At 38.8% G+C, this 25,625-nt stretch overlaps 1 protein-coding gene across 5 annotated transcripts in view; it reads left to right on the plus strand.

Annotated features, from left to right (window-relative positions):
• Positions 1-25,397, plus strand: part of LOC148109424 (uncharacterized) — a 325,915-nt gene extending 300,518 nt beyond the window's left edge. For all 5 annotated transcript variants that reach the window (XM_087864653.1, XM_087864650.1, XM_087864654.1 and 2 more), the window contains one exon: positions 24,006-25,397. In XM_087864653.1, the coding sequence (XP_087720779.1) occupies positions 24,006-24,138 (133 nt within the window). In that variant the 3' untranslated portion in view covers positions 24,139-25,397. The remainder of the gene's footprint in view (positions 1-24,005) is intronic.
• Positions 25,398-25,625: the final 228 nt, after the last annotated feature.

Raw genomic sequence — 25,625 nt, forward strand, 5'->3', positions numbered from 1 at the left:
GTCACTTAAAATGCACTCTATAGATGGTGGTTGTCATTACTGTTAGGCAGAACAGCATGAAGGCAATTAGCTCTTGGCCACATGTGAGGCAACAAGGTTGAGTCACTCAGGAAACCTGGGCATTGGCCACAAAAATCGCTGTCACTGTCACATGCAAAAGACAGAACAAAAGGGACAACTGATTAGAAAAACCACATGCTGAATTTTTTTTCATGTTACATCCTATACCTCATAGCCCAGCATTGCAGATATATTTATGAATTTTTGCTAAGAGATCTGTCCCTCTTCTAAGTAGTAGTTTCAGTTCTTTCCACAGATGCTTACTGAGCACTTGGCATATGAAAAGCACTGTGCTGGGAACCAGGGAAATATCTTTTATATTTATACAGTTCTAACTTCATAAAAGTGAGAGAAGTGTGTGTGTGCGTGTGTATGTATGAACATATAGTACTTAGTATGCCCTAGGTCCTGAGGATGGTTAGAACAGTATTTTCCCTCTTTGGGATTTTGTTGGTCTAGCAGGGGGGCTAGGACAGACATGAAAGAATTTACACAACTCAACACCAAAACCCCAAATAATCCAATTAAGAAATGAGCAGAAGACATGAACAGACATTTTTCCAAAGAAGACATACAGATGGCCAACAGACACATGAGAAGATGCTCAACATCACTCATCAGGGAAACGCTATGTCAAATTTACAATGAGCTATCACCCTACACCCATCAGAATGATGAAATTTAAAAACACAAGACGACAAGTTTTGGCGAGGATGTGGAGAAACAGGAACATTTGTGCACCGTTGGTGGGAATGGAAACTGGGACAACCACTGTGGAAAACAGTATAGAGGTTCCTCAAAAAAATTAATAGAATTACCCTATGAACCAGTAGTTACATTACAGGTATTTACCTTAAGAATATGAAAATACTAATTTGAAGGGATACATGCACCCCTATGTTTATTGTAGCATTACTTACAATAGCTAAATTATGGAAGCAACCCAAGTGTCCGTTGATAGATGAATGGATAAAGTTGTGGTGTGTATATACAATGGAATATTATTCAGCCATGAAAACAGCGGAATCTTGCCATTTGCAACATGGGTGAATCTAGAGTATAGTGATAAGTGAAATAAGGCAGAAGAAGACAAATACCGTATGATTTCACTCATATGTGGAATTTAAGAAACAAAATAAATGAACAAAGGAGAAAAGACCAAAAATCAGATAAGACTTAGCTATAGAGAACAAACAGATGCTTATCAGAGGGAAGGTGGGTTGGGGTATGGATGAACTAGGTGAAGGAGATTAAGAGTACACTTGATGAGCACTGAGTAACACAGGGAATTGTTGAATCACTGTATTGTACTCCTGAAACATAACACTGTATGTTAACTATACTGAAATTAAAATTTAAAATACAGACATGAATGAGGGAGAGGATTTGGATATTAAGGAGTTCACAAACAAAAGAGGTGTATTCCTACTGGATTTACTTCTAAAAGTTTTGAAGAGTCAAGAGACAATAAAGTGGTTTTTTTGTTTTGTTAAAGATTTTATTTGTCAGAGAGAGAGTGTGCATGCACAAGCAGAGGGAGCAGCAGGCCGAGGCAGAGGGAGAAGCAGGCTCCCTGGTGAGCAGGGAGCCTGTTGTGGGACTTGATCCCAGGACCGTGGGATCCTGACCTGAGCTGAAGCCAGCCGCTTAACCAGCTGAGCCACCCAGGTGTCCCAATAAAGTGGTTTTTAAAAAAGGGCATAGCCCAAGGACATGGGAGTCAACATTAAGGGATTTCTATTGACCAAGGCTGAGACTATTTGAGTGCAAAACAATTGACAGTATCGGATTATCTATCAATCCTTGAAAAAACAGTATGCATTCATTCTGATAATAAATACAAAGATAGGGGACAAAGGAGCTCTTACAGCGGAATGCTGCGTTTAATGGTAAATATGGAGAAAGTGCAGGTGTTGGTTACTCCTAATCCTGCAGTCATCATACTGAAGATTGTTTCAGGCAGGAATTATCAGTGAATGTTTAATATTGGCAGAAATTTTTTTTTAAAGATTTTATTTATTGATTTATTTATTTGACAGAGACAGCCAGCGAGAGAGGGAACACAAGGAGGGGGAGTGGGAGAGGAAGAAGCAGGCTCCCAGCAGAAGAGCCTGATGTGGGGCTCGATCACAGAGCACTGGGATCACGCCCTGAGCTGAAGGCAGACGCTTAAGGACTGTGCCACCCAGGCGCCCCAGGCAGAAAATTTTTAGAAGCAGGAGCACATTTGCATGGTCTTAAAGGGTTTCTCCTCTGATTGCTTATTAGTTGCCAAGAAAAAGAAAAAAAGTTAACTATGCAGTAGCTGTAGCATTTTACATCTCCATTAGCAAGGTATGAGTTCTACATTTGAAAAAATCTTACTGATAGTTTATTTTTAATCAAATATATCTACTATTTTTATTAAAAATTCAAACAATATGCTCCAAAGGAGAGAAAAAAATATCTCCCATGCCTGGAGGTACCAACCATTTACTTTCTTAATTTTTAAGGATAGCACATTGTCATATTAGTTTTAGGTGTACAAATGGTCATTCAGTGTCTCTACGTTATGCTGTGCTCACCACAGGTGTGGCTACCCTCTGTCACCATGCAGTGCTATTGCTGTGTTGTTGACTGTGTTCCCTGACCTGTGCTTTTTATTCCCCTCACTTTTCATTCCATTACGGGAAGCCTGTATCTCCTACTCCCCTTCCCACTGGCAACAGTCAGTTCTCTGTATTTCTAGGTCTTTCTACTTTTTGTCTTTTCACCTTTCTGAATTTTAGCTATCCTAGTGGGTATGAAGCAGTATCTCATGGTTTTTTAAAAAATCTTATTTAAATTTGATTAACATATAGTGCATCATTAGTTTCAGATGTAGAGTTCAGTGATTCATCAGTTGCATATCACACCCAGTGCTCATCACATCAAGTGCCCTCCTTAATGCCCATCACCCAGATGCCCCATCCCCTCACCCACCTTCCTCTAGCAACCCTCTGTTTCCTAGAGTTAAGAGTCTCTATGGTTTGTCTCCCTCTCTCATTTCATCTTATTTTATTTTTCCCTCCCTTCCCCTTTGATTTTAATTTGTACTTCCCTGATGACCAGTGATGTTGGGTATCTTTTCAGTTACTCAACATGGCCAGAGGCAGAGTCTTCAATATCTTTGCATCTGCAAAGGGCTCTGTCCCTATATTGTAACCTGTGTGAACCAAGGGAAATAGATCTCTCTCTCAAGATACCTCTCATTCCTTTGGTTGCATGTGAGTATCATTTTGGCTGGATTGTAGAAGGCTAATTTCAGAAACCAGACTAGTGACTCAAAGCCTATGTAATTGCAAGTAGAAATTCTAGGCTAATGATGATAAGCTATGGAAATCCAAACTCTTTTTTGTTTCATATACCCTCTGCCCCCTTTTTAAAATGCACACCAGGATCTCTTGATCCTCTTATATGATCATGATGATGACTGCAGTTTCCGGAGTACTTCTCAGATTTGAACTTCATAAAAATATTGTGACAGTCATTTGACAAGCTGTCACCAAGACCATCTTTTAAAATCATCCCAGAAACCCCAATATGAAAATAATCACTTTACAGATGATGAAACTAACAGTTTAAGTAGTCACAGAGTCACACTGCTTGTTGTTAATAAGAAAAGTAATGAGGACCCTGCCTGCTGGCTGTGGTTCTCTATACCACAGTGCTCTGCTTTAAAAAAAACCATGTCTAAGGGGCATTTACTATCATGCTAACACTAGAAAGATTTTTTTTTTCCTGGATTATTCTGGACCATTGCTCCTCCTTTTCATCCTGTTGCCTTTTAGGTTATTCCACCATCAAATAGCACCTGCTTTAGGGAACAGAGCAAGGAAAGGGAAGACCAAATGAAATACACCTCAGTTTGTTACAACTAAAGTGGTGGGAGAGTAGATGAGAACTACTTGCCAGTCGTTCTTTCCCTCCTTCCCCTCCCTGCTTCTCCTCTTCTCTAATTCTAAGGGAATGCCTGCTCCATTACTAACTGTAAGTTGGGGTCAGCAACTTACATTTACCTATAAAATTAATTATATTAATTATAAATATAATATATAAAATATAAATGATAAAAATATATAACTACAAAAATTATCTATAAAATTAATTCCTGCTCTATAGGATTGTTGTAAAACAGAATAAGATTTCTTAGTATACCTCTACTATTATAGTCAGTGTTCATAGGGCAGCTCAACGGATAAGTGACACTTGCTTTCTGTCCTTAAGCAGTTTCCAGTGCAGCACGGAAATGTCTTTTGATCTTCTTTTATTCAGTTTTCCATGGTCTTAAATACTTCAAAATTGACAGGGCCACAAAACCTGGTCGACTTGTCCCTTTGGGCTAGGAACTTCGATAAAGAAACATCTAATTCTGGGATATAGTGGGAAAGGAGGTTTGGGTCCCTGTATTCTTCCCTGAAAAGACAGAATCCTCCATAGCAAAGTAAGAAATTACTGTCTACACGTAGACACCCATTTCAAAAGGTTAATAACTAAAATGATGAGGAATTTAAAGCCTTTCATTTTATTTTCTTGCAGTAATTTTTTGATCGGCATCAGCTATGTTGGACAAGGAGTTTGAAGTCTCTAGGTTCAAAGGCACCTACTTATTCAATCTTCCTCAATGAGGAAAATAGTCTTTTAGAGGTATGTTAAAAATCCAAGGCTGCCAATGCTGTAAGCACCTTGCTGACACAATAGGATTTTCTATGTCTTTTTTTTTTTTTACTTACCTTTCTAGGCAAGGGGATAAGTGCCTGCAAATTAATTCAGTCTCAATCTAGACATAGTCATACTCATGGGAATATCTCTCTCCCTCTGAGTGGGAGTGGAGAAATTCAGAAACACACATGCGTTAACCTGGTAAGTCCTCAGGCAACTTTGCTGCCAGAATGCATTGCCAAGAGACTGTAAGTCATCAGGCCTTTCTGACTCGTTTTATAAAACGTATTCTCCTGATATGCAAAAGTGAATATAAGGAAGATCTGATGGAATACTAATGAGAAAGGTAAGTGACTAGAATACCTGCCCAGAGGCAAGAAAGCTATCTTTGCAGAAGGGCTTGAGAAGCCATTAAGAGAGGTCTCCCTGGGGGCCACAGAGAGAGATGATAGATATCAAGGAACCATGTTGTGTGCTGGCTGTGTAGACCTGGAGCTACTTTTCTCTGCTTGATTCCCCTCATCAGTGAAATGGGGATATAACCTATGCAGTGCAGTGAGAATACACACAGAAGGATTTGTCCAACTAAAAGACTGGTAAGCTAGCAAATCACAAATAGGAATCTACAGTCCTCCATATAATTTCGAAATTATAGGTAGGTAAAAATTTAGTTTTTTGCCCTTATTTTTAATAAAGAATTAAATTCATGCCTGGAAAAAGTAAACTCAGCTACTTGGACCTCCAGCCTTGTCAGGATTCAGTGGACTCCTTTCTTCCAGTGTAGTACTGACCCAGGCACAGCTGGGGCCCTCAAGAGGCATAGAGGGTGATGGCACAGAGGGTTAGGGCACTGTTAGCAAGGGGCAAGGACTATACCTCAGTTCTATGAGGGGAACCTTTTCATCTGGTTTTAGTCCTAAGCAATGTCAATTTGGCTAATTCAGCTTTTCTAATGGTTATTTGCCCATTCTTGAAATATCAGGGGTGTGTTTGTGTTGTAAGGACCAATGTGGGTGCCATAGGGTGGAAATGAATCACCAGAAAAAGACACAGATGCTTCATTCCAGGCCCCACAGAGAATAGAAATGAAATAGTGGAAACTTTATTACTGAAGTGCACAAAAATTGTTCTTCCAAGATTGTTTATTGATTGGCTCTGGGATTAATTTTATTAATACCTGGGATTTAGTGTATTTGAAAGGATAATAGTAATGCCATTTTCTTAAGGTCTGTGGTGTTAGCACTACATTATATGACTCTGCCGGATAGCTTTAGGTGGAGAATGGTAGGAAGACCACTCAAATGGAATGAAGGTCAAATCTCATTAGTCCTGTTGGAAAACACCCATGAATGCATGGTCAGGGCCTCTAAACCTAACCCCAGAGTTTTCCTTACTGCCTTAGATACCCCCTAAAGTCAAGAGGATAGCAGATTACAGATAGCTTTGCTATACTGTATCGTTTCTCATTATTTTGTCTGTGATTATCTTGTCCTCATTGGGAGGTGGTGAGATTGAGGTCAGATCCAGGGGTAGGACCATGTATTCCATTGGAGTAAAGGATCTATTTGTTATCTAATGCTGCATTCAAAAAAATTAAAAGAGCTTTAAACAATGTATACTTACCATGTTGTAGTTTTCATGAATCAGGGATCTGGATACAGCTCAACTGAGTCATTGGTTTTCAGGTATGGTCAAGACACTGACTGGAGCTGCATTCTTATTAAGACCCAACCAGGGAGAGATCTGTTTCCTCCAAACTCATTCACATGGTTGTTGGTGGTATCCAGTTCCTCAAGGATTATTGCATTAAGGGGTTCAGTATCCCACTGGCTGTTGGTTAGAGGTAGTCCTCAGTTCTTTGCCACGTGAGCCTCCTCACAGGGTGGTTTACAACACGGCAGCTTGCTTCATCAGAGCAAGCAGACAAGAAGAGAGAGATCGTATTAGCAAGAAGAAAGTTGGCTATGTATAACCTAATCTCAGAAGTGCTATTCCATCACCTTTGTTGTATTCTGTCCACTAGAAACAGATCACTGGGTGAAACTCACACTCAAGGGGAGGGATTACAAGGGTATGAATACCAGGAGGTGCAGGAGTTATGGGGGCCCCTTCAGAAACTGACTACCATAGGGATCCTAAAATCTTCAGCATTGCTTGCATTGCATCAGGGCTTAAGAAAAATGGAATAGTCTGAATTTGGAGGATGCTCCTAGGCATTTAGTGTTGAGTCTGTCTGAGCCTTGGGGACAGACTAGAATTTTAGGGTATCTTAGAGGCCTGAGCGAAGTTGGGCAAAATTTGTCGAATGCCTACCATTGGTGTATACTTGTGCTAGGCTTTGTGAACGATACAGGGAAAAAAAAAAGAAAATGAATTTATTATGTGACTGGCACCAAAATAGTTGCTTTCCTGTACATCACTTAATCTTAGGATATGGTGCCTTACTCTCCTCTTAACGGTGGAAAATAAGGCTCAGCAGCATTAAAAAGTTGCTTACAATTACAAAGTAATTTACCAGGAAGGATAATATTTAAATCCAGAACCATCTCATTGCAAAACTCTTCTTTTCTCAAGTAAATACCATCATGTGACTTTAAAATTTTCAGTTGAGAGGCACCTGAGTGGCTCAGTCGGTTAAGTGTCTGCCTTAGGCTCAGGTCATGATCCCAGGGTCCTGGGATTGAGCCCCATGTCGGGAGTCTGCTTTTCCCTCCGCCCCTCCCCCTGCTTCCTGCGCGCTCTCTCAAATGATAAAATCTTAAAATTTTTTCAGTTGTCTATGAGGTATTGTTCATGGAGGTACTGTTCTCTCCCCTGCCCCCATCATCCCAGAATTGGTTTTATTGAATGGGTTTAAGCATGATACTTGAGGCTACACTAAAGATTATGAGAAAGAACTTCCATTATTTTTTAAGGATATGGTTCACTCTTTCAGTGTCTTTTTCTAGCAAGATTTTCATGTCTGATCTTAGGCAGTAAGAGTAGCCATCCTAATAGTCAATTGTTCTAAACTCATGGATAGGTTTCCCATTTTGGGAAATTGTGGGCCATACATCTGGCTGTTAGAAAGCTCAGAACCAAAAGCATGAGAGCCGTGGTACGTATTCTTAATATTATTCCTGACTAATGCCCCTCTTCCTGGTTTACCTTCTATGCTCAGATTATATTTTAAGTTTATACTTTTGTTTATTATATATGGCTTTCAAAACAGTCTTGAAATACTTATGAAAGAAGATAGAATATAATCAATGAATTAAAGTTAACCATAATCCACTTGAAACCAAATAAAAAAAAAAAACCAAAAACACCTAAGTGCTATGCTGTACCATGACTATAATTTGCAATAGGACTTGAGAGAGAATGAGAACAATGTGGGTTGGAGCCTGACTTTGGGTGCTCAGAGTACAAAATACATGCTTCTACCTTGGGGGAAGGCTGTACTGGGACCAGTAGCACCATGAAAAGTATTACTTTAGAATGGCAAATAAGAAAATAAATGGCATGAAAATCCCACCAACTCCTCTTATCTGTCATAGGTTCTGTACTTGCCACTTGAAATAGTGCTTTCTGAAATCCTCTCTAAGGAGGTAGGGCTACAATGGTTCCACCACCAAGGCTCATTGAAGTTGTGATTTGCCTGATACTATATACTTAGGAGTGAAATACTGGGACCCTGACACCAAATCCAATTTATTTTATTGGGTTGTTTTACTACCTACTGAAAGAGAAGATTCTATAAGTACTTAATGCAAAACCTTCTCCAATCAGTAGATGGAGCTTCATGACTTGCAGACAACCATTTTCTTTTCTTTACCTATTTACATCTGAATCTTCTTTCCATCCTTTTTTTTTTTTTTTTAAGATTTCTCCTCTTCTTCTCCCTCCTCCTTTCCCTTCTAGCTTTTCATCCTTCTTTCTTGCTTCACATTGACTTTATTGTCGTGCTGCCCATTCTCTACAACTATAAAAGTTTCACCAGACTTCAAAGCCCTGAAATCTGTCTGGAGGGTTGCCTGCCTAGTAAAATCAAGTTTCCTAAGACTGATGTCCCCTGACCATCAACTTCAGGGTGAAGTGGATACATACTGGGCACTTCTCCACTGACTTCTCAAGCCTGGACCTTTATACATGTGGGAGACTGGCCTTCTCAGCCTGAAAATCATAGTACCCTTGTTTTGTTCCTTCTCTAACACCCAGGCATCATTACATGTATATGCATCAGATTGAGGTACTGACTAAGCCTATGTCTTTGATCAACCTATGAACCTTTTGCCTAAGAGCACTTTTCACTACATGATATACTTATTTGCTGACTGTCTCACTGATAGGATATAAGCTTCATGAAAACAGATCTTGCCTTGTTTACCACTGTAGAATTAGCTCATAGAATAGATGTTGGAATTAATGGATTCTCAGTAATATTTTTAGGTGAATTAGCTGAATGATTGCCCAGGGTTCATTCAACATTCAAGCAGGAAATAGAAACCACCTTAGGTACTGTAAGTTGGAAGGAATTTGATACAGGTCATCAGCTACTTGTAAAATGAGGATTGGAAAAACAGGTTCTAGGCTTCTAGAACCATAAGAACAAACCTTCAAGCCTTGATACTCAAAGTCTGGTTTGAGGACAGGGAGCTTATTTATCTTAGGCCCCACCCTAGACTCACTCAACCAGAATCTAATTTTAATAAAATCTCCCAGTGACTTGCATGCACTGCTTTGCAGACCTGAAACCCCAGCTTCAGAGGAGCACTTCTGAGATTTCAGCTTAAATTATGTATGCTCCCTCTGATGCCGTAACTTCCTTTCACAACAGAACCTGGAGAATGGACACTCAAAGGTCAGCACAAGTAGCTTTTACTACTGCTTTTTTTTTTTTTTTTTGGGTGGTAGAAAACACATAACATAAAATTTACCATCCTACAACTTTTAAGTATACAGTGCAGTAACATTAACTATACATGCACTGTTGTGCAACAGATCTCTAGACCTTTACATCTTGTAAAACAAATTCTATATTGGAACAACTTTCTTTCCCCCATTTCCCCAGCCCCTGACAATCACCATTCTACTTTCTAAGAGTTTGGCTACTTTAGGTATCTTATCTCATATTACTAGAATCATGCAGTATAGGTCTTCTTGTGATTGGCTTATTTCACTTAGCTTAATGTTTTCAAGATTCATTCATGTTGTAGCATGACAGGATTTCCTTTTTTAAAAAAAAGGCTGAGTAATATTCTATTGTATGTATACACCACATTTTTAAAATCTATTCATCTATCAGTGGACACTTAGGTTGCCTCCATTTCTTGGCCACTGTGAGTAATGCTGCACTGAACATGGGTGTCCAAATACCTCTTGGAAATCCTATCTTTCAATTCTTTTGCATATGTACCTAAAAGTAGGATTGCTGAATCATGTGGTAATTCTATATTTAATTTTTGAAAGAACCTATACTGTTTTTCTGTAGAAGCTACCTCCTTTTAAATTTTCACCAATAGTGTACCAGAATTCCAATTTCTTCCCATTTTCTCCATCTGTTTTGTTTGGATAGTGAACATTCACAAGTGTGAGGTGATATCTTTATTTAAAATTTTTTTGTTATTATGTTCAATTAGCCAACATATAATACATCATTAGTTTTTGATGTAGTGTTCAGCGATTCATTAGTTGAGTATAACACCCAGTTCTCATCACCACATGTGCCCTCCCTTAATAGCCATCACCTGGTTAACCCATCTCCCAACCCCCCTCCCTACTGTAACCCTTAGTTTGGTTCCCGGAGTCCAGAGTCTCTCATGGTTTTTCTCCCTTTCTGATTTCTTCGCATTCCATTTTCCCTCCCTTCCCCTGTCGGTCCTCCACGCTGTTCCTTATGTTCCACATATGAGTGAAACCATATGATAATTGTCTTTCTCTGCCTTATTTATTTCACTTAGCATAATCCCCTCCAGTTCCACCCATGTCAGTGCAAATTGTGGGTATTCATCCTTTCTGATGGCTGAGTAATATTCCATTGTATATATGTACTGCATCTTCTTTATCCATTCATCTATGGAAGGGCATTTTGGCTCTTTTCCACAGTTTGACTATTGTGGACATTGCTCCTATGAACATTGGGGTGCATGTGCCCTTTCTTTTCACTATGTCTGTATGTCACTATGTCTGGGTAAATACCTAGTAGTGCAATTGCTGGGTCATAAGGTAGCTCTATTTTTAACTTTTTGAGGAACTGCCATACTGTTTTCCAGAGTGGCTGTACCAGCTTGCATTCCCACCAACAGTGTAATAGGGGTTCCCTTTCTCCACATCCTCACCAACACTTGTTGTTTCCTCTCTTGTTAATTTTTGCCATTCTCACTGGTTTAAGGTGGTATCTCATTGTGGTTTTGATTTGTATTTCCCTGATGGCTGGTGATGTTGAACATTTTTTCATGTGTCAGCTATTTGTATATCTTATTGTGGTTTTGATGTGAGTTTCCCTGATGACTAGTGATATTGAGCATCTATTTATATGCTTGTTGGCCATTTATAGATCTTTGGAGAAATGTCTATTCAAGTTTTTTGTCAATTTAAAAAATCAAATTATTTTTGTGGTTGAAGAGTAAGAGTTCTTTAAGGTTCTGGATATTAACCCCATATCAGGTATGTGATTTGCAGGTATTTTTCTCCTATTCTATAAGTTGCCTTTTCACTTTGTTGTTTCCTTTACTGTGATGTAGTAGACTGATGTAGTCTCATTTGTCTATTTTTGCTTTTGTTGTCTGTGCTTTTGGTGTTCTATCTAAGAAATCATTGCCAAAAATGTGGTGTCATGATTTTTCCACTATGTTTTCTTCCAGGAGCTTTATAGTTTTAGGTCTTACATTTAAGTCTCTAAACCATTTTGAGTTAATGTTTATCTATGGAGTAAGGCAAGGGTCCATCTTCAGTTTTTTACATGTGGGTGTGCATGGGGGTTTTTCCCCAACACCATTTGTTGAAGAGACTGTCTTTTCTCTATTCTTTATTCTTGGCACCCTTGTTGAAGATCATTTGGCTGTATACGTGAGCATTTATTTCCTGGGCTCTCTATTCTATTCAGTTGGTCTGTGTCTTTATGCCAGTTTCATACTCTTTCGATTAATGTAGTTCTGCAGTACATTTTGAAATCAGTATGTGTGAAGCCTACAGCTTTGTTTTTCTCAAGATTATATTGAATATTTGAAGTCCTTTGAAATTCCAAGATTTTTTTTTCCTAGTAAAAATGCTGTTGGGATTTTAGACAGGGATTGTGTTGAATCTGTAGATTGTTTTGGAGAGTGTGGCCATCTTAACAATAGGAAGCCTTCCAATCTGTGAATATGGAATGTCTTTCCATTTATTTGTATCATCTTTAATTTCTTTCATCAGTTGTGGTTTTCAGCATACAACTCTTCCTCCTTCTTGATTAAGTTTATTCCTTGGCTAAGTTTATTCCTAAGTATTTTATTCTTTTTGATGCTCTGTCACTGCACTTTGACCTGTACAAAGCTGGAGAATGCATTCCATAACTCTGCTCAGGGCATACTAATGTTTTTTAATGACCCTGCTAGATAGCAATGATAACCCAAAGCTTCAGGAAGATTTCTCTACCTCATTTCCACTGTCCAAATGTCATAGAACCTATTTCTGATACAGAACCTTAGCTGAAAGGAAGTCAGGGAAATACAGTTTTTGACTTTCTACCTTCACTAGTAGAATGAAGGTAGAATAGAGGCTGAGTGAGCTAATCTAAAGTAGCTAGTCCATATCATCTTTATCCATTCATCAGTAGATGGACAGTTGGGCTGTTCTCATAATTTAGCTATTATAGAGAACACGGCTATAAACATCAGGGTGCACGTATCCCTTTGAATTAGTATTTTTGTATTATTTGGGTAAATCCCTAGTAGTGTGGTTGCTGGATTGTAGGGTGGTTCTGTTTTTAACTTTTTGAGGAACCTCCATACTGTTTTCCAGAGCAGCTGCACCAGTTTGCATTCTCATCAACAGTGTAAGAGGGTTCCCCTTTCTCTGCATCCTCACCAACACCTGTTGATTCTTCTGTTGTTAATTTTGGCCATTCTGACTGGCGTGAGGTGATATCTCATTGTAGTTTTGATTTGTATTTTCCTGATGATGACAGATATACAATGGAATATTGCTCAGCCATAAAAAAGAATGAAATCTTGCCATTTGCAATGATGTGGATGGAGTTAGAGAGCTTTATGCTAAGGGAACTACATGAGTCAGTGAAAGGCAAATACCATATGATTTCACTCATGTGGAATTTAAGAAACAAAACAAACAATTATGGGAGGGGGGAAAGAGAGGAAAACCAAGAAACAGATTCCTAACTATAGAGAACAAACTGCTGGTTACCAGAGGGGAGGTGGGTAGGGCAACGGATTAAATGGGCGATGGAGATTAGGCAGTACACTTGTGACGAATACTAGGTGAGGTATGGATAAGTGTTGGATCACTATATTTTGCACCTGAAACTAATATTACACTATATGTTAACTAACTGGAATTTAAATAAAAACTTTAAGGTAGCTAGCCCAAAGTATGAGCAGTGTTGGTATTCTCCCCAGATTCCCAGTGATCCCTCCTACTAATCTGTGTGCCCATCACCCCACTTCTGTGTGCTTTGCTGCTAAAGTAGAACCTTACACTTTTTTTTTTTTTAAAGAGGTTACCCTTGAGCTATCAGAGCCAACTACTTCCCCAGTCCCACTTGGAGATTTACTGCCTGCCTGCTCACCATCAGTGGCTAATACCGGTGACTGGATGGTACAGGATTAAATCATCTTGTCTGAGGCCAGTACTTAGCCTAAAATCCCATCCTTTATTGGCTGCTTCCCCCTTCCTATCCTACTTTACTTACTCCTTTACCAGTCTCTCTAGGAGTATTAATAAATCCTTGGCACACGTACCCTGGCCTTACCTTCTGCTTCCAAGAACCTGACCTAAAACACTATGGGCAGCTAGCTTGGGGTAGTTAAGAAAGATTTATGTTCAGGTTTGTAACTGCTTCACCATCTGTTGCCTTATTAAAACCACTAATATGCAATCCATAGAACCTCTTCCTTCAGGCATAAATTCAGTATTTCAGTTAGAAGAATAGGCATTGTTTTCTTGGGTCAAACATTTTGTAAAGTTATGTTAGCTGGTTATAAGTTTATTATTTTCTGAACACTTAAAAAATGTTCCTTCAAATTGGTTTCATTACTCCAGAGCTGTCTTCCTTTAAAAGAACACTTTTTTTGGGCCTACTGTTTTTTTTTTTTTTTTCTTAAACTGTTAAATTTGAAATTATAACCATTAAGGCCATTACTATAACTTATGGTCTTCTGGGTCATTTTGTCAGTAGAAGATTTGAAGTGTCCAGTTTATTTGTTCACTGATTATATATATATTTTTTTATTTAAATAATTTTTTTTTAAAGATTTTATTTATTTATTTGACAGAGAGAGACACAGCCAGTGAGAGAGGGAACACAAGTAGGGGGAGTGGGAGAGGAGGAAGCAGGCTCCCAGCGGAGGAGCCCGATGTGGGGCTCAATCCCAGGCACCGGGATCATGCCTGAGCCGAAGGCAGATGCTTAACGACTGAGCCACCCAGGTGCCCCACTGATTATATTTCTTACACAGAAGGCATTAAATCTGAAATGGTTTTTATTAACTGTGATAAAATTAGCATTTTTAGTTTGTCCATTCACATGGTTATTTTGATCCTGTAGCCACTCTGTCCCATTTACAGAGCTAGGTAATGTGGAAAATTCAAAGAATTTGAAGATATTTATCTGATGTGCGAAACAAAGACAAAAGAAAAAAATTAAATTTCCTTATAACTTACAGCCCATTGACAAGTCCTTGAGACAGGCAGTGACCTTCTAGGAGCTCAACTGCCTCTTTGTTAGTACTACACTAAGGGCAAAAGGTTATCTTTAGATCAACATTATCCCAATCCCCCAGGATCCTGTAAGTCTACTTTAACATAGAAAAATTCCTTTGGAAACTCCCTTTCTCTCTACCCACTGAGGTATATATTAGCAATCATCCTCCAAGCATACAGACATACTTCTGAAGGGTCTCATGACTAAGGTTTTATCAGACAGTAATAAATGACTTTTTCCTAACAATAGTTAGCCCCCTCGAAGTCCTGGAAAACTTGCTTCTGAAATTCCTTAGAGACCTATGCTATCCCTAACCCCCTCCCAACTTTGAAGTTACATAATCAACTGCTCCTCCCAACCCTAGTGCATCTCTTTCTGCCCATGGGTCCTGTCCCTCTGCTGTAATAAAACCACCTTTTTGTACGGAAGACATCTCAAGAATTCTTTCTTGACTTTTCATTCTGAACCCCAACATTTCCACATCACTTTGGTGTCAGAACATGAGGCTTGAGTCTTCTCATCTGGTCTGTAAGCCTAGGTGCAAACTTGGTGAGTACTTTCTCTTCTCTTCCTTTTACTTTCATTTCAGGGGCTTTTAAAGTCTTATTGGAACACTTCCATGTTGATTGCTCAGGCTGCAATCCTCTAGCCTGTGGACCTTCTCTTTTCTTCAGTTCCCAAGGACTCTCCCTTGCAATACCTTTTTTTTTTTTTTTTTTTTTTAGTGAAAGTAAACTAAAGTATTTATTTATATTATTTTCAGTTAGCCAACGTATAGTACATCACTAGTTTTTGATGTAGTGTTCAAGAATTCATTAGTTGTGTATAACCTTTTAACCCACTGGAAATAATTCAGATTGCAAAATTTAAGAAGGACTGATCTCTTGTAATACTGCATGGCCACAGTATGATCTGTCAGTTAGATCTCTTCTACAGGAAAACAGGGCAAATGGATGGAGGTATCTTAGGTCCAGGCCTTCAGGGTCCTAAATCAGGAACTGGACCTGAGGGCCTCTTGCAGAACCAGGTTGATAAACTCCCTCCTGACATATTGGGTGGTAATGATCTAAATAGGCCTCCTCCTGATAGAATCCAGGTTGCTGGAGGAAACACCGGCTATCCCTAACGAAAGGGATGCTGACTCTCTCTCACTGTTCTTCCTCCTAATAGATGTGGGGGTTTCTCCCTCATTCATTTCCCAGTTAATGACTATACTTGGAGCCAACTATGGGATGAGGACTTTAAGGAATATTTCCAAGCAGCTGCCAAAGCTCCCTTTGGTTGGGGGAAGTTTGCTGTCTTCTGTAGTCTGATAGAGACTGCATATTTCCACTTTGGTGGAAGAAAACATGGCATCTGCTCATCTATCCAAGCTGATAAGGTTTAGAACCGGGAACCCTCTTTCTCTGCCTTCTGGCCGCACCTCTTTTGCCTTCCCCTCCCGCTCCTCCTGCTTCTGCACCACCTTGGATGTGGCCTGCATAACTGGTTCTGATACCGCCCTCAGTGCCTCTGGCACCATTGGCTGCTCGTCCTGCCTTTGCTGTCAAGGAATGAAGAGCACCCCTTGGACTTTACACTGCCCACTTCAGACTTCCCCACCAATGTTCCAGGTAAAAATTAACAATGGGGAACAAATTGATTGACTTTTAAGTGGACCCAGGTAGAACACAATTTGCTATTTAAACTATTTAAGTTTGTTGGTTTAATTAAGATAGATGTGTCTTTAGAGTTATCAGCATTAAATATGAAACTTTTATTCTTCCAAGGTTTACTAGAGGTCAGATAGGCTCACGTTATCTCCATTGCAATTTGTTAGCAAAAAGATGACTTAAAATGATGCTAAATTTTGCCCACCTCAAAGTTTTTAAGGGGTTATTGTTAAGATAGCCTTTGGTAGCCTGAAACTTTAAAGTTTCGCTTGGAAGATAAATTAGGATTGAATCCATTGGACATCTAGGTCTTTTCCAAGTAGGATGAAGTGCTAATGCATTAATTACTGAATGTAGGTTTGCGATTTTGACTCCTTATTACAGAGAAACTAAGGATATTTGAGTCTGTTGGTAAGCATGCTTTGTGCTTAATTGATTCATAAATTTGCCATCTATGGAATTCTGGCATAAACAGTTCATAATTAGTTACTGTTTAGTTTTCACTGGAGACTATGGTTTCTAAGATTAACATTCTATTAAATGTAATTAAGACTGATGGAAATAAGGGAAGCAACTCTGTAGAAAAGTAGATGTGTAAGAAAGATACAAAGAATGGAAATACATTTTTGTTGAAGGTAAAAGAAGGTATTTTTGTCCTAAGTGAGACTGATTGTTTGGAGAGAAATGGTTTGAGATAAAATCTGAATGCAAAGGAAAGTTGTGGAAGAGTTGTGAAGGGAAATCTTTAGATAGGAATTTTATGTGTGGTCAGGATGGACTAAGGTTGAAATGAATGGATTTTATAAAATACACTGGTATAAGATTTAAAGTCTGCTTTCTCTGTGTTAAAAAGACAAAGTTTTCTTGGATTGTTGGTCTGCTCTTGATAAGAAAATATAAACAAAGTTGTTTCTCTTTTCTTTGCCCAGAAACACCGATTTCTATGTTTTGTCCTTATCAGGTCTTTGGGAGAGCTGCAATCCTATTTAGGCATGTGCTTTAAAACTTTGTAAGGTTTTTAACAAAATTCCCTAGGATTTAAAACTATAGGCAACATATTTTTGACTAGTTAGGCTTGTTTATTTGGTATGTTACATTATGGTATAAGGTCGTCACTCAGTATTCTGATTATTAAAGTGTTATATGTCACAGAATAACTGAATTTCCTTGTCAGTTGCATCATTTTGACCTCTCATGTCAGATTAAGTGTCCATTTCTGAGTTTTTTGTCCTTTATAATAATTGTTTTGATGCTTTTACAAAACATGTTTAATCTTTAAGGAGATCCAGAAAAAGGACTTTTAGGATAAATACAGGTATTTGATATCTTTAAGTTCATTACTGAAATGGGAAGAATTTCCAGAACTAACTGAAAAAGACTGCGTGCAAACTGAATAAGAATTAGTAACATGGGACTAAATGAACTAAACTAAATGAAAAAGATGATTATAGTTTTTGTGACTCTTGTTTAAAATATTGCTGGTTCTCTGTTTTTCCAGATTAAGGAAACTTTCTCTTAAGATATCTATGACTTTAAAAATGTGATAAAATATTCATTTGTGAACAAATTGAAGCATTTAACTTTTCTCTGTACCTGAATGCTCTGAAATTCAAAAGGTCTCAGTAAATATCCTTTCTTCCATGGTAATCATAATCATTTGCATAAATTCAAAAATAATCTGTTCTTCTTGTAATAGGACACCATTGGAAACATTATTTTACCAAGGCTTTGACTAGGATGTCATAGTTAAGAGAAACATGCATGTACACTCAGCTATGACCAAATAGCTTTAAAGAACTAAGGTTAACTTTATGAAACATGAAGCCAATAAATTCCCTTGGAAATGTTGGCCTGATACCTTTCTTACAGAGTTCCCAGCAGCCTTACCAGGTAAGTAAAGAATGTCACTTCCTGAGAGATACAGGAACCTCAGGATATTTTGAGGACTGAGAAAAGCAATTCGCCTAAATCTGCAGGTATTGCAGGCATGCCTGGTGGCGAGTGTTTAGCCTGGCTGGTGGCCTAGAGAGGCTACTGAAAATTCAGCCTAGATTCCGTATAAAAGTTCCAGCAAAGCAAATTTTAAAAGATTTATATGTTCAGTCACTTTTCTTGCTGAGCTTATGTAAATAATTAGTCCAAGTTTGTTAAAACTAGACTTGTTTTGCAAATGAATTAGTCTTGATTTGACCATATCTGGAAGTAAGGGTGATCGCAGAGATAAAAATTGTTTCAGTAACACATCTTTGCAAATGTTAAATTCTAGTTCTGATTGTCTTTGAATGTTTTTGTTTGCCTAACCTGGGCAGCCTGAGGTAAACTTCAGAGAAATTGTCAAAATAACTCATGTATAAACAATTTTCATGCTTGTTAGTCTGTGGGGATAATAACAGGACCCCATGGGCATATGATTATTTAAACAGCTAGAAAACAGACTCCCCAACAATTGCATAACTCAGCTATCATCTTGACCAATTCTGTATGGCTGGGATGAAAAAATCATTCCTTAAAAGCCAGAGCATACCCCACTCCATGAGGCTAACTTTGGACTTGTGGAAACAATGGATGGCCCCACTTTCCTTATGATTTGATTAGATGATACCTTTGGGGATGCCCATATTCCCAGACAAGTCTTCTCCCACTTGCCATTGATTCCTCATAATTAGGATATTGTTAAGGCTAAATGCAACACAAAGAAGGCTTTTTTTCAAAAAAGACTTGTTTATTTTAGAGACCGAGTGTGTGCATACGGGTGGCAGTGGGAGGGAGACAGAGCATAGGGGGTTGAGGCAGGGAGAGAGGGAGAGAAGCTCAAGCAGACTCCCCACAGAGTACAGAGCCCAACACACATCTTCATCCCACGACCCCAAGATCATGATGCCAGCTGAAATCAAGAGTTGGATGCCCAACTGACTGAGCCACCCAGACACCCCAAACAAAGAAGGCTTCTTAATGGTTTTGTCCATTAGGCATATTTGTCCTAGAAGTCACCTCTATTGATATAAAATTGCAAGTAGAAGCTTTAGACAAACATTCAACAGCCACATTTGACCAGACCCAACTCATAGTTACCCACAAATTCAAAAGGTGGCTTGACAAAACTGAATGGCCCTCGATACCCTAATTGCAGTTCAAGGAGGCCCAAAGTTAGATGCTGGCTCCTAACAGAGTCAATGGCTATGCTACATGGCTCTGACTTGTGGCCATGGCTTCCCCCAGGCTGGATAGGGTGCTGTACTCTGGGTTTTGCCCGGATGCATGGATGCATTATTAAAATTGATACCAACCGAGCCAATCTTCTGAATTTAAAACAATGGTAGACATGTTCTGTGTTTCATCAGTGTGACCACCTAGCATCTATCTTTGTTCCCTCTTTGGGACTGGAGGATATTGTTTGTTACATGGAAGCTCTTAATCAGTATATGATCAAAGGCCTAAACAACACTCAAAATAGAACTTCTCTATTAAATACTGATGTAACACAAATGTGTGAAGCAGTTTTACAAAACAGAGTGGTATTAGATGTTTTAACTGCTGCACAAGGTGGAACTTGTATCATCATAAAAAACAGAATGCTGTGTATACATTCCAGATTACCACAAAAATATTTCTAATTGACATGAATACTCAGATTGGTGCTTTAAACAGTCCCTCTCTTTCCTTTAATATTGGTTAAACTCCTGGACTGGAGGAGGATTTTTGTCAATTAGCAAAGGACTCTTATTTTGACCTCTTTCTCTTTTTGTTATTTGAATCCTGTTTTGCTATTTTCTTCCATGTCTGTCTACCTGGTGTTGAGACTCCTTCACTGCCAGAACTTTAAGTTGACAGATGATCCTTTCCATACATACGGTCTCCCTTGGATTCAGCTGCCTCTGCCTTTCATAACTCCTATATATATAAGCCCCTAGCTGACCAATTTTGACCCATAGGTAGGGACATCTCTACTTCCCTATTCAGCGGGAAGAAGTTACAGAAAATAAGACCTTCCACCCTCAGCAGTCTTAAAGATTTAAGGGTCAAAATTGTTCTGGAGGAAATGATGTGCAAAACAAAGGCAGAAGAAAAAATTAAATTTCCTTACAATTTATGGCCCGCTGACAAGTCCTTGAGATAGGCAGAGTGACCTTCCTCTAGGATGATATGTTCCTCTAGGCCTCAATGTTGATACTTCGGTAAGGGCAACAGGCAATCTTAGCTTAACATTATTCTGACCTCCAGGATCCTGTAAGTCTACTTGAACATATAAAAATTCCTTTGGAAGCTTCCTTTCTCTCTACCCCCCAAGATATATGTTAGCAGTCATTTTCCAAGCATATGGCCCACTAATATACATCTGAAGAGTCTCATGACTAAGGTGTTATTAGACAGTAATAAATGACCTTTTCCTAACAATAGCTAGCCCCTCCAGGTCCTGAAAACTTTGCTTCCAAAATTCCTTGGAGATATAAGCTATCCCTAACCCCTTCCCAAACTGAAAGTATATAACCAGTCACCTGTCAAAACCCCAGTGCAGCACTTTGTGCCCACGGGTCCTGTCCCCATGTTTTAATAAAACCACTTTTTTGCATCAAAGATGTCTCAAGAATTCTTTCTTGACCATTTGCTCTGAATCCCAACATTTCCACATCATTATCTATCTTCAAGAAGTATGGAGCTGTTTAAATGAATGAATTATCAGGTTAGTCCAGAGGCTGGTTTGATATTCTAGTTTTTAGCTTAATTGTACTATGTAAAAGAAATCAGAATAATGCATGGGCATGGATCAATTTCTATGCAGTTCATTCAATTAAAAATGTTTTTCTTTTGGATTCAGTAAGAAATTCTTCCTTTTTCCCCATCTTCAGACTTTGAAAAGAATAGTTAATAATCACTGCCTCTACTTCTTTCTCTCTCATTTCCTTCCCCACCCCCCCCCATTCTCATCACTTTCCCCTCCCTAATTCTACTGAATGTGCTCTAGCCTTGGTCACCAATCCGATGGATATTTTCCCATTTTCATCTCTGTGCTTTCTGTAACTTTTGAAACTCTTGAAAGTCTTCTCCCTTAGTTTCTATGACCTCACTAGTTTCCTGCATTTCAAATTATTCTTCACAACTCCCTCTCCTCTCCTGAAGTAATCAGATTTTGTCTGTCTTTTTCATATTCTATTCCAGGCTCTTCTTCCTGATCTTGTCCATTTCTGTGTTTTAAAATGTAGTAGTATTCTGATAATACAACTTTTCCCGGTGTAGAAATCCAGAGGTCTTTGCCATTTAGCAAATCCTGAAAAAGTCCAGGGATCTGGAGTTTGTGACTGATTTGTTGTTAGCAAACATTGGTAGTAAATTTTCATCTACTGTTGTTTGTAGTTACACATTAAAGACTGAATAAAAGTTGAAGTAAGCATGGCTTGTGAGCAAAAAGAATATGTAAGTAGATGTAATGTTTTTTGGCTCACCTTGAATCAGAATATACATGGAATTTGGTAAAAGATGAAAATTCTCCTTGGATAAGAATGATGGAATTCTCAAAATGCTGACTTAAGGAGACGAATACTGGCACTTAATTTATACATTGTTTTCATTTACATGGCTCAATTCAATCTTTAGGGCCACTACTTAGTTATGACCCGGTTATTAGTGCTCTTTTGGCTGCAAATGACAGAAAACTCCAAATGGACTAGCTTTTAAATTAAGTACATCTATTGGCTCATGTCACTGTGGAGGATAAAGACTATCTCCTAAAGTCTGGGGTAGCCTGGGCACGGCTGGGTTCAGGTGCTCAAGCAATAGAACCAGGGAGATCTCGTCCTTTACTCTGCTTTGATTTGATTTCTGTTAGCATCATTCTCGGGTGGCCCTCTGTCACACAGTGACGAAGATGCCTGCAGATAGGTCTAGATCTTCTACCGTCTATTAGCTCAGTAATCCACATAAAACACATTCTCGGGAGCTCCTGGGCATGACTCTTTCCAGCTTCAGCCCATGTCTCGTGTCACGTTTGGTATTGGGGGATGGAGTCAACTTTATCTGGATATATTAGGCTGATAATGGGGGAAAGAACGGGCCCCCAAAACACAACAAACACCCTGTGTGTGCATGTGCGTGATAGGTTTTATTACCCTTTTTTTTTCTTTTAAATCAAAGAAGCAGCTCAGAATATTAAGTTACCTGCCTAAGGTGATATGGCCAGTACGAGGATGTTGAGAAACAGATGTTATCCCAGTGTCAAAGCATTATAGGTATTTACAGCTGAAAGTGACCTAAAACTATAATGCATAATTTTTTCCCATGATTTTCACTCTTCTTTGTTGCCCTAGGGATTGTGCAAAGTGTTCCAGGAGAAGTGGGAAATTCCTCCTTATACTCAAGCAAAGCAGCTTTGTGTTTATCTGTTTGACATTTGGGACAACTAAGATTCTGTAAGAGGAAACTTTTCCTGTGTTGTAAAAGTTTCCAAACATTATACAGAAGTTACTGTCCCAGTGATAAAATCACAAAAGGTGCTCAATTCTTTTAACTTCTCTCTGCCAGTGTAGACCAATACTAGAAACTGAACTATCTTAGGTGATTCCTGAGATAAGTTTTCTGAATAGAGAACAGATAGTCAAATTTGTCCATTTCTTAGCTGATTCAAGTATCTATAGATGTTCTCAGGCTTTTCCTATCAACTCAAAGGATACTATCTCTTAATGGAAGTAACTCTAACATAGGGAGTTAATATGGAAAGGGTAGACCAGAGAAAGTCTTTATGATGTAAAATTTCCTGAAGTTCTAAAATTCTAAAGATTTCTCTTTTCCTCCCACATGGAGTCCATAGTTTTGTGAAAAGTTCTTAAGGCAGAGATTGTAAACTGAAATTCTTGAGGGACCTGATATATAAAGCACATTTGTTTACCAGGCTGGGCATATGTTGAACTGGATTATATACATTGTATCTATAGGAGGCAACCTCTCTTCAGTGTCAGCTGACTGGGGCAAAAACAAACAAACAAACAAACAAAAAAAACCCCAAAAAACTTAAATGATGGTTTCTTTGTGGCAACAAACTGAATTTTATGTGGATTTTTAAATATAGACCTTTTTTTTTTTTTAATAAATTTGTTCCCTTAAAAAAAAAAACAAAACTTCATTATCTAAAACAGGCCCATGGGTTCCTGTGTGTCCTGTTCTACCTAATTAGTTGATGATAGCGCAGTCATTTATTGTGCACTTTATTGAGAAAGACTGTTTTTACTTCAACATTTGATCCAAACCCCATAGAATGTACAAACACAACCATGGAGATTCCATACAACAGATACGTCAAAGAAAAAAACATTCAGAGGACACAGCAAACTGAACGAGGGAGTGCTATTTTTTAAATGTTTTTAAATTGAAACTTGATTGAATGTTGTGTTTGGCTGAACCTATATACTTTTTGGTGCCTAACTTATCTGTGTTTGGATGTGTTGGCCCCACCCGGTTAATAAGCACATTCTTACAGAGAATGATTTCTGTTAAAACGCACACACACACCCACACACCCACACACCCACAAACCTGCCCCCCCGCCAAAAACATGAACAGAGGAGACGTTTACTGCTTTTTCCTACACACTCCACCCTCAAAGTAAGAAATTTTTGCTTTCAAATGTATTGCATATTTGGCTAATGCACAAGTTTGCATCTTTGATCCTAGTCTTGGCAAGTTCTTGTCTAAGTGCATAATGCATCTTTGTTCTTCCTCCTCAGTCTCTACCATTCTCCCTCCACTACCCGGAAGAAAGACTTAAACTCCAAGGAGGCAGCAAAAGGCACACCTGGAAAAGGCTTGAAAAGACAGGACAGGGCTGGAAATCGACAAAGGGAGCCCATATATAGTTAAGACCGGGGAAGGAAAAAGTAGAAGTGAATGGGTTTTTCTGGCAATGTATTTACCTAAAGTCTGGTTCAATTGCTTTTATTCTCCTAGATTTTGGATTTGAATACGTCTCTGAGAGTCCCTTGTTTCTCTAGAAATTCCTGAAGTAGAATGGGAGTGGTAGGGCTTTGTGAAGAAGAATCCATGAACTGGTGTAAGTGATCATTCTCTGGTCAGCTCTCCAGTGAGGAACATTAACAGCTTGTGGGCTATAGAGGCTGCACTGAGTAGTAGCCAAGTCCATAGAGTTTTGAGTCAAAAAGAAATGGGTGTGGGGCTTAATTCGGTCTCTTCTGTGCAGTCTAGGCCAATTATCTTCTCAGTCTCAATTGCCAATCTGTAAAATCAGAATCACATTAGCACTTCTCTCATAGGGAAAATAAGTTTCTGGCACAAAGGTGGTGCTCAAGAGTTGGCTAGCGATTTATAAGCATAAGAATTCTGCAAGAAGAGGAGCCACGCCAATATTGACTGTACACTTGCCAAATATCCAAGTTTGGCAACAAAATCTTTTGTTGGGAAGTCACTAATTCCCTCATTTAATTGAATCCTTCATCTAGACAATATATGACACACCTGAATGCAAAAAGGGACAATTTGTGTAATAGTAATAAAGTGTCTTATCCGTTTGTAGTAGCAGGAGGCACGTTCCACAGATGTTTACTGAACGGATGGCAGGGGTATTTAAGGCCAATAATGGCCTGGTGCTTCTTGCCAGAGGCATACACAGTAGGTAACCCCATGCCTCCTTAGCAGGTTGCTACTACTGTTGGTAGTTGTTGAATAAAAACTTTGGTTTGGGGCCAGGACTCTGATTTCAGAGGAAGATGCAAATCTCAAGCTGTCCTTGGTAGATGGTTTTATATTCAGCAGGTGGATGCTGAAGTAAGAGCTGGGGACTTACGCTAAGATTCTATGCCAAAACTTTCGGGATATGAACAAACTGGTAAACTTCAAATTATAATGACTATTTTCCTGCTGTAAACCCCATAGGGCTTGAATCATTAGTCTCAAGTTTTGTTTGAATTAGAACTGAAAGGACTTGAAACCATGGAGAACTTTGATTTTGACGAGGATGTGCCTTTCTCTAATCCCCAAACCTTTTAAGAAACATGGCCCCTCTCCTTGGAAATCCCCAAGTTCAAGAATGCCCATACTTGTCAAAACTTTCATTTTCATGAGTTTCTTGTTGTCTCCAGAAAAATTATCTTTGACAAGTGATTTCTCAATTAAATTTATTTAGATGGACATTTTAGTTTTTCTGAAGAATTTAGGATTAAAGACTGAATTCTCATTCTTTCTAGCCAGAGGCTGTTTTCAGACTGTTAAATCCTTGATGCTAAGAGATTCTTATTGTGAAGTTAATGAACCAGTGCTTCGTGTGTTTACACTCCAACTGCTAAATTTAATTCAAAGACCCTGCCTGCTGCAAACAACCTTGCCAGACACAG

This window comes from Ursus americanus, chromosome 9 (genome assembly GCF_024610735.1).
Source record: "Ursus americanus isolate L20-20 chromosome 9, mUrsAme1.1.p, whole genome shotgun sequence".
In the NCBI taxonomy this organism is placed as follows: Eukaryota; Metazoa; Chordata; class Mammalia; order Carnivora; family Ursidae; genus Ursus; species Ursus americanus.